The sequence below is a fragment of the Thrips palmi genome, unplaced genomic scaffold, assembly GCF_012932325.1.
Source record: "Thrips palmi isolate BJ-2018 unplaced genomic scaffold, TpBJ-2018v1 HiC_scaffold_5, whole genome shotgun sequence".
NCBI classification, from domain to species: domain Eukaryota; kingdom Metazoa; phylum Arthropoda; class Insecta; order Thysanoptera; family Thripidae; genus Thrips; species Thrips palmi.
The window spans coordinates 2315675-2323722 of NW_023144632.1; the positions used below are offsets into that span (position 1 = coordinate 2315675).

The 8048-nt window shown below is 46.7% G+C and overlaps 2 protein-coding genes across 2 annotated transcripts; both read right to left on the bottom strand.

Moving 5' to 3' along the window:
• Positions 1–1733: 1733 nt before the first annotated feature.
• Positions 1734–4872, bottom strand: LOC117650531. The gene is made up of 4 exons (XM_034394028.1): positions 3473–4872; positions 3024–3401; positions 2847–2938; positions 1734–2768 (listed from the first exon to the last, which is right to left on the bottom strand). Exons 1-4 carry the CDS (start codon positions 4437–4439, stop codon positions 1932–1934), a joined length of 2274 nt encoding a protein of 757 aa, XP_034249919.1. The 5' UTR covers positions 4440–4872; the 3' UTR covers positions 1734–1931.
• Positions 4873–5814: 942 nt separating this feature from the next.
• LOC117650653 lies at positions 5815–7421 on the bottom strand. The gene is made up of 2 exons (XM_034394213.1): positions 7311–7421; positions 5815–6184 (listed from the first exon to the last, which is right to left on the bottom strand). Exons 1-2 carry the CDS (start codon positions 7359–7361, stop codon positions 5900–5902), a joined length of 336 nt encoding a protein of 111 aa, XP_034250104.1. The 5' UTR covers positions 7362–7421; the 3' UTR covers positions 5815–5899.
• Between the last annotated feature and the right edge of the window lie 627 nt (positions 7422–8048).

Sequence of the window (8048 nt, forward strand, 5' to 3'; positions counted from 1 at the left end):
GAGGTGCAAGGGTAGGAGCTCGATGAAGTACACATCTGTCATGTTGTCCCAGGCGCGGCTACAGACTTAACCTGACGGGGGGGTCGCTGGTCGCTCCTGATTATGTGTGTTGTGTGTGTGTGTGTGTGTGTGTGCGCGCGCGAGGCGGTAGATTTATGTGTATTTATGTACAAGGTAGGTTTACGCCAGACCGCGTCTTGTCGTAACAGGCTTCGCGATGTCTCGCTGCCTGTTCCTCCAATCCACGCCTGGCGTACCTACCTTGGCCTGCGGCGCTAGCCTGCCTGCGGCAGGCAATGGCTTGTCCGTTGTCGGTTATTTTTTTAACTTGTTGAATGCTGGGGGGCTCCGCCCCCCAGACCCCCCTACATTCTCAATAGAGTCGTTTTATCTACAGATAACACGATCTTGACCCTTGTCACTTTTTAACTTGTCGAGGCTGGGGGGCTCCGCCCCCCAGACCCCCCTTTCTCCAAGACAGAGGTGGTCTATTTGCAGAAATCTCTAGTTTTCGCCGTTTTTAAGGTGTTTTTCGCCTATAAAAACTGAACCAGTTGAGCTAGGATGGTGAAATTTCGCGTGTGCCGAGCCAAGAACATACCCAAGAAGTGTGCAAAATCTCACCGATATCGGCTGAGCCGTTCAGGAGGAGTAGTGCGGACAGACAGACAGACAGACAGACAGACCGACAGACAGACAAAACTTTTCAACCCCACTGGAGTAACAGGCTTCGCTATCGCTCAGCCAATTATGTATTTATGTGTAAAAGCCCAGCAAAATCGCACAACTTTTAGGCCGAAAAAAAAATTGCCTGACTTTGAAGTGGAATATCTCCGGAACGGTTCGTCGGAAAAATCTGGGGTTGTGATTTTTGAATTCAGCGGACCTTTCTGCGTAAGATATGACCAGTTTTAAAAAGATCGGGTACTTTTAACTGCAAAATCCCAAGATTTGGGACTTTTTATGTAATCTTTTCGAGAAAAGTGAGTTTTCCCCATGAAAAAAATATTTCAGGTCAAATCTGACGGCACGATCGTGTTCCCCGTTCAATTTTGAAGGTAGAACCCGAATCTGAAACTAATCCGACAAAAAGTCCCTGGGATATAAGAAATACCCAAAATTAGTGTAAAAATACCCAAAAAAAACTTAAAATCCCCATATCTCCCAGAGAAAATTTTTTTGAGGTCTGAAATTTTGGCCATGAACTCCCACCACGGGGGACTACTAACCACCAAAAAATCAGCGAAATCCAAGGGGGTCGTTGTAAGGTCCTGCTTTTCTTAAATAAACCTGCTCTTTGCGGTTCAGTGATCCTTCTTGCTCTCCACTCGAGTCAGCGAAGCGGACGCCGAGGCTTCTGTACGGCTTACGATCATGTGTGGTCTAGCCTGTAATGGTAATGTACGGCTGGAGGGTGGACCGTTTCCGGTAAGTTGAAGTTTGTCAACGGGCTAGCACGGCAAAAGTATTTTTGGGTCAAGAGAAACTTATAGAAAAAAACCGGAAGTCGCTGCGACGTAATTTAGGGGTCGCGCAGAGGGCGGGAAAATTCAAACGCCCAAAAGGCCGGAAAAATACCCTGATTTTGCCCGTATCTCGTCCCAGGGGCGGCCTACAAAAATTTTAAGGGAACAAAAACTGCTCAAAATCACTTCATCAATACTCTGGTAACATTTTGGAAGTGATCCCACTAAGTTTAGTACCGATCGCTAATAAATAATACCGATTTTTGTAGTTTTTGTGTATTTTAAGGGGTTTCTGGATGGTAAAAATAACGTTCTCACTTTGATTTTTTTTATTTATTTCACGTTAAATGTTTAATATGGCACATGGCACCTTAGCATTTGGTAATTAGAAATATCACATCTGAAAACTCAATAGAATTGTTTGGTTAAAGTTGCACATTATTGAAATGACAAGCATAATTAAGTTTATTTTTGACTAACACTTTTGCGGTCGTTTGCAACATTGAGGAACAAGCCTTGTCTTTGGTCTTCATTTTTTGTGAGTATATTGTGGAAATCTGTTGCTATTCTCACATTCCTCTCCGCTGCGTCATTTACAACAGGGAGGTTTTTGACGAGGACTTCAATTTCCTTAAAATTACTGTTAGAAGGCCATTCTGATGGGTGCAAAGATAAAAAGTCAGGCTGGACACCCAACTTGTGGAAGAAATATTTGGACCCTGCGTTAACAAAACTGGGAAGTGTCAATGACAATACCGAATTTTCTAACTTGACTATGAACCCCTTATTAGGCAAATCGTCTTCCTCCATGTCCTCCCCTGCATTCATCGCAGCCACAATAGACAGTTTGGTCTCCTGGTCTACCTGTCTATCAAATAAAGCCAAAGTGGCCAGTTCAGGGCACAGATACCACAAATGTCCCAAAAATTTCCCCCCCGCAGTTTTCCACATGGTCTTCCGAGCATCATTCTTCTTGTTGCGAAGTACATCTCTGGTGATGGTTTTGAGGTACTCCAAGTCAGTTCTCGGTGCCACAGCAGAAATTCTTGATAGAAACCATACCTGGATATGCTCTGTCACAACAAACACAGCCGTTTCAGAGGCAGCAGTCTTCTCCTGAGCTGAGAGCGAGAATTGACGACTAAACATGCAAATAAGTATGCAGTATATCGCCCCTGCCATGAAACGCGTCTTGCTAACGGTGATGGGTTCGTAAAACTTCACACCACCGGGAGGGACTCCACCGAGAAATATGATTGTGTAGAGCAAGAGCATCCTGTAGTCATCGCGCGGCTGCTTTTCCTGTGTAAAAGGTAAAAAAATTTACTAAGCAAAAATTTTAACATAAATTAAACCGTGATTTCAGGCTTATTGTATCACCTGCAACAGCTGCTCTTTGCAGAAGACGATAATTTCGTCTGCTTCAGGAATGCGGCGAATTAGCTGCAACTGCCTCGCATTTACGTATTTCCCTGCAAAAAGAACAAGAAAAGTGGCATGACTGTGATGTGAAGCAAAATATTGAAGGCATTCCTACTTTTCATTCGTGTTAGTTACCTTGATCAATGTTTTTCCAGAATGCCCTGAAACGACTGAACAAGGGAATGTCTGGAGACTGAGATTTCCCGATCAGCGCCTCGAAGCCACCTTTCACAGGCAACTCCAGGACGTGGTGCCGACACGCAAGCCGCAGCAGCTTCCGCCCCAGACCCAGCTCGATCAGCACGCAGGCTCCCTTGGCCGGGCTGGTGTTCGAAGCGGTGGTATCGAACGATAAGCCCACCACCCTGTGTGCCAAGTCCCACTCTCTTGCCAGCGACAACACAGCGTCGGCCTGAGACTTGCCGGTGCCATCCGGGAGCCGCACAATGCCCAAAAGCTGCTCGCTTCCGGATTTCAGATCAACAGCGACAACAACGAGCCGTTCAACCCAAGCTGCAGAAAAATTCCAATTTAGTTATTCATTGTAAATAAAATAAAATGGAGCACATGTGCTTAATACTTACCACCATCTTCTTCCAGCCGTTTTCCGTCCCAGTGGAGCACAACAGGACCGTCCAAGGTGAAGTCATCAGGAAGACGTCCTCGAGCATTCGCCCTGCTTGACTCTCGGTATCGCCGAATAGTTGATCTTGATAAATTTACGTCTTTCAGGTCGTGTCCAAGAGCAGAGGCTGTCTCTGATACCGTGCGCAGAGCTTTTCGGTCCGTCAATGCATTCCGGTCCAGAGAAGCGAGGAGAGTTGGTGTCAGCACGTCAGTCTTAACTTTTCTTTTCAGATAATTGTTTTCCATCTTAAAATCTTCATCTTTCTCCCTACTCTCAGGTAAATCTTCATCGGGCAGCTCTTCTTTAACATCCACCCAGTCAACTTTCTTCATACTCTCTTCGCATTTCATCTTCTCCTCGTGGTATTTTTCTTGTAAAATTCTCTCTTTTTCTTTCTTTCTTTCATCTCTTTTCATTTTTTTAATTTCAAGTGGGTCTACGTTACCCAAAGTTCCTTTGCGGGTTTCAATTTGCTGCTTGTAAAATTGCAGGTCCTCCACCATGGCTGCTTTTCTTTTCAGGTCCTTTGTTTTTTTAATCTCCTCTTCCATTCTACTCACTGCATCGACCGTTGCTAGATCATAAGTTCTACTAAGTCTGTCTTGGAAATCTTGCCGACGGTCATCATAGATTTTGCCTGTCCTGTTGATATTTTTCTTCAAAGACACGTAATCTCTGTGGAGACGGAGGAGGGCGTCTGTGGCATTTCTCACCTCTTGAGTCGGAACTCCAGCTTTGACCCAGAACGGTAAAGTTTCTTCGATTGTTTCTCTCGCACTGTCCCTTAATGGCTTCCCATCAATGTTGTGCAAATAGAAGAAACGCTGCAAAACTTGCGAAGTCAATGGCAATTTCCCGCCGGTGATCTCTGAAGCTGGTTGTCCAATAAGCCACAGATCAGTTTGAAGCCTTGTTGACGCCATTTCCACACATTCACACTTAAACAGACAGCGCGACGCGAGAAAGAGCGAGAACGCGCGCGAACAAGTTTGAACACGTCGAGATGCGCCCACCGCTGCGCTTGGCACCGCGCGCCGCTCGAGACACAGCAGGCAGGGCTGTCACTCGAACGCAAGCCCTGTGCAGCTACTAAGGATACGCTCTGTCCGACAGCGAGACGCGAGAAAGAGCGACAACGCGCGCGAACAAGTTTGAACACGCCGAGCTACGCCCTCCGCTGCGCTAGCCGCCGCGCGCCGTTCGAGGCACCACACACAGGCAGGGCTGTCAACAATGCGCTACCCGCCTAGACCGCAAGCCCTGTGCAGCTACTGAGAATACGCTGTCTCTCTCGCCACCAAATCAAAACACGAGCTGAACAGACGGTACTACACTGTGAATTACCAGAAAACAAAACTTATATATACGAAAATCGGTGTTATTTATTAGCGATCGGTACTAAACTTAGTGGGATCGCTTCCAAAATGTTACCAGATTATTGATGAAGTGATTTTGAGCAGTTTTTGTTCCCTTAAAATTTTTGTAGGCCGCCCCTGGGACGAGATACGGGCAAAATTAGGGTATTTTCCGGCCTTTTGGGCGTTTGAAATTTCCCGCCCTCTGCGCGACCCCTAAATTACGTCGCAGCGACTTCCGGTTTTTTTCTATAAGTTTCTCTTGACCCAAAAATACTTTTGCCGTGCTAGCCCGTTGACAAACTTCAACTTACCGGAAACGGTCCACCCTGCAAAGGCAGCCACGTGGGCACCCGAGCAGTGGGGGACACACAGCCAGCGCCTAGTAAGGACGACCTTGTCTCGTTTTGCAGTGCAGGCGAGCATGTGTCGGGCCCGAAATGGCATACGATCATGTGTGGTCTAGCCCTTAATGGTAATGGCGTCCCTCGGCCCCGGGCACGATGGGCGGCCTACCCACTGGGCGGGGCAACCGCCCTCAGCCGAGAGGCCTACTTCTGCGGCCCGCCGCCGTCGGGTAATTCCGTGCTTACCGTTCCTTTTCACCACAGATTTGAACTCTTTGTACTTATTTCCACAAGTTTATCTCCACAAGTTGCACTGGTGTGGTAGGAGAGGGTCAAGCTGTTAGAATGCTTCAAATAAATTAGAATGACTGTTTTGTACCTCGGACATGAAAAGGCACGGTACGTACGAAACTACCCCGTCAGCAGCAAACCCGCGCGACACAGGATGCGTGGCGTAGCGCAGCGTGTGCTGGCGCTGGCTGTGCGGGCACGCCGTTCACTAGCAAGACTTTTCGCAACGCCTCTGAAGTTGTGAATGCCAGACCTTTGGATTTGTACTGATGATGGGACTCATTAGGAAAAAAACAAGATTCTCAAAGATTAAACCTGATTCTTTCTTGCACCGAATGTGAAGAATACTTCACGTCTTTTTATTCACATTGGGTTGACAACTATAACCTTTTAACAGCAAATTTTGGCGCTGAGCGCATTGGTTAGGCAATCCACGGCAGGCGCGACGTCGTCATCGCCGGCGTAGCCGTACAAGCAGTTCTCCAGGTAAGTGGGAGCGTCGTTGATGTTGCAGTTGGCGCCCTTCCTGTTCAACTTCCCGGACACCTCCCGCGCGCACTGCCAGGTCGGGTCGGAGTACATCTGGGCCGGAACGTTCCTAGCGCAGATCTCGATCTGCTTTTCGAGGTTGTCCATGGCCCTGTCGTCGCAGGCAGACTTCTTGGCAGCCGCCATCTGCGGGGACCCAAGCACAAGTCTCAGTTAGCCACGTGTTTGCACCACTCAGTTCCGGATTGTACACAGGATTACTGATTACCAGTGATTACCTACAAACATACGAAAAAAAACCTCCATAATTTTGGCCAGCTAAGAGCATTTAGCCTAATTTCATAAGAAAAAACCCCAAAATCCGATAAAAACGGCGAAACTAGCCAGTTTGGTATTACCAATGATACGGACGAAGTGTACACACGATTACCAGAGTGGGTCACCCTTGTGTTTGCCTTAATAACGGCCATGCGTGCTCGTCACCACCAACTTAACGCAAGTTCCGACCTTTATGAGAGGTCTACAGAACAGGGGGTTTGTGGGCTCTTGTTTTTAAAAATTCTTGGCATTTAAACATCGTGTTGCAAGGAAAAAAAACATTAGTGCTAACAATAACGTGAAAGCAGACGATACTGACAGGTATGTTTATTTTAATGTATCGCAATTCACGATCAACACGTGCATTGTTTAATTTACGAAAATTCGTAAATTTTGTTTCAACTAATTAAGGTTCTGTGCGAACAAGTTTCTCGTATGCAACGTTCGCCCGGGCCCGCCCGATCAAGTTTATTCCCTCATTGTGGTGAAACCACGCTAATGCGACTACCAACTTTAATATTTTTAATTTGAAACTTTGAATGGTGCGTTGCAAAAAACCCGGAGGATACGATTAAAACAACATAAATTGTGTACGAGCAAATTGATCGTTCAACCGCTAGAGGCGAAAAACCTCAAAATCTGGGGACGGCGGGACAGCCCGATACCTACTAAGAAGAACAGCTCAGTCTTCAGGGGGGTTTTGAAAACCAGCTCAGTCTTCAAAGGTGACTCAAAAATTCACGCCAATACTTGATGTGAATTTCTTGTCATGCCGCTCTTTGGCATGACGGCGTGACTGAATTTCGTGTCACGCCATTGTTTGGCGTGACGGCGTGACTTTGGCCAATGGCCATGTGTCCGACCAGTACGTTTTCAGTGGAAAAGATTTTGTATTTCCAGAGTCCATGGGACACAGGATTTCCCGAGTGCCCCTGGGTGTTCAAAACTGTCCAAAACTGTTTATGACACCAAAGGGCGACCCTTTGACACTCACGATGAAGCAGGCAGCAAGGGCCAAAGCGAGGGCGGTGTACTTGGCGGCCATGGTTGAGGTTTGGTGCGGCACAGCAGCTGTGACTAATGCACAGATCTTTGGTGGCTGCCTTTTAAGTGGGTTTCGAGTGCTCTGGACTTGGTTCTCCACCTTATCTGCTCTCGAAGGCCCTGACGCAATGCTTTGCTTTGGAGGTGGAGTGGGGTGCTTCATTTCTGTTCTATTTTGATTTAACTTTGCCGTTGTGCTTTTGTCCAGGGATCCTTAACTTACCTCATAAGGGCATCATAACGTTATCGTAAGAGTTAAAGTTATTACCCTTAACTTCTAACATCTTTTCAAAAGGGTAGGTTATTTTTTTATGTCTCGAATTTGTGCGGATATACTTTTGCAAGTACTTTCATAAGTCCGTACCCTTAACCTTTAGCGAACATTGTCTTATGTCACGTTATGAAAGCAGTGTTGGTTATCTGTTAAGTTACGTTAAGGATCCCAGCTTTTGTGGTACTTTTCACAATTTTTCCTGCAGTGCAGATCACGCAGAAATGATGGGAATCATCAGAAAATGGCATGAAACTCTGCGAATATCTGAAATCTGGAATCATACGGGTGATTCCGCGCGTAGAGGGCGTTTTCGTGCCCACAGCCTCCCCGGAGCAAACTTATTTGAACGCAGTCCGTCTCTGCACTCTTAAATCTTGTTTGGCACGGGACTTGCTAGTTTCTATTGTACATGGA

Excerpts from the sequence above, each read along its gene's own strand:
- LOC117650531 (XM_034394028.1), bottom strand. The coding sequence starts at position 4,439 with ATGGCGTCAACAAGGCTTCAAACTGATCTGTGGCTTATTGGACAACCA. Across the intron at positions 2,939-3,023 it reads CTGGAAAAACATTGATCAAG|GGAAATACGTAAATGCGAGG; the intron begins GTAACTAACACG and ends TTCTTTTTGCAG. Across the intron at positions 2,769-2,846 it reads GCAAAGAGCAGCTGTTGCAG|GAAAAGCAGCCGCGCGATGA; the intron begins GTGATACAATAA and ends CCTTTTACACAG.
- LOC117650653 (XM_034394213.1), bottom strand. The coding sequence starts at position 7,361 with ATGGCCGCCAAGTACACCGCCCTCGCTTTGGCCCTTGCTGCCTGCTTC. Across the intron at positions 6,185-7,310 it reads CCCTTGCTGCCTGCTTCATC|ATGGCGGCTGCCAAGAAGTC; the intron begins GTGAGTGTCAAA and ends GGGTCCCCGCAG.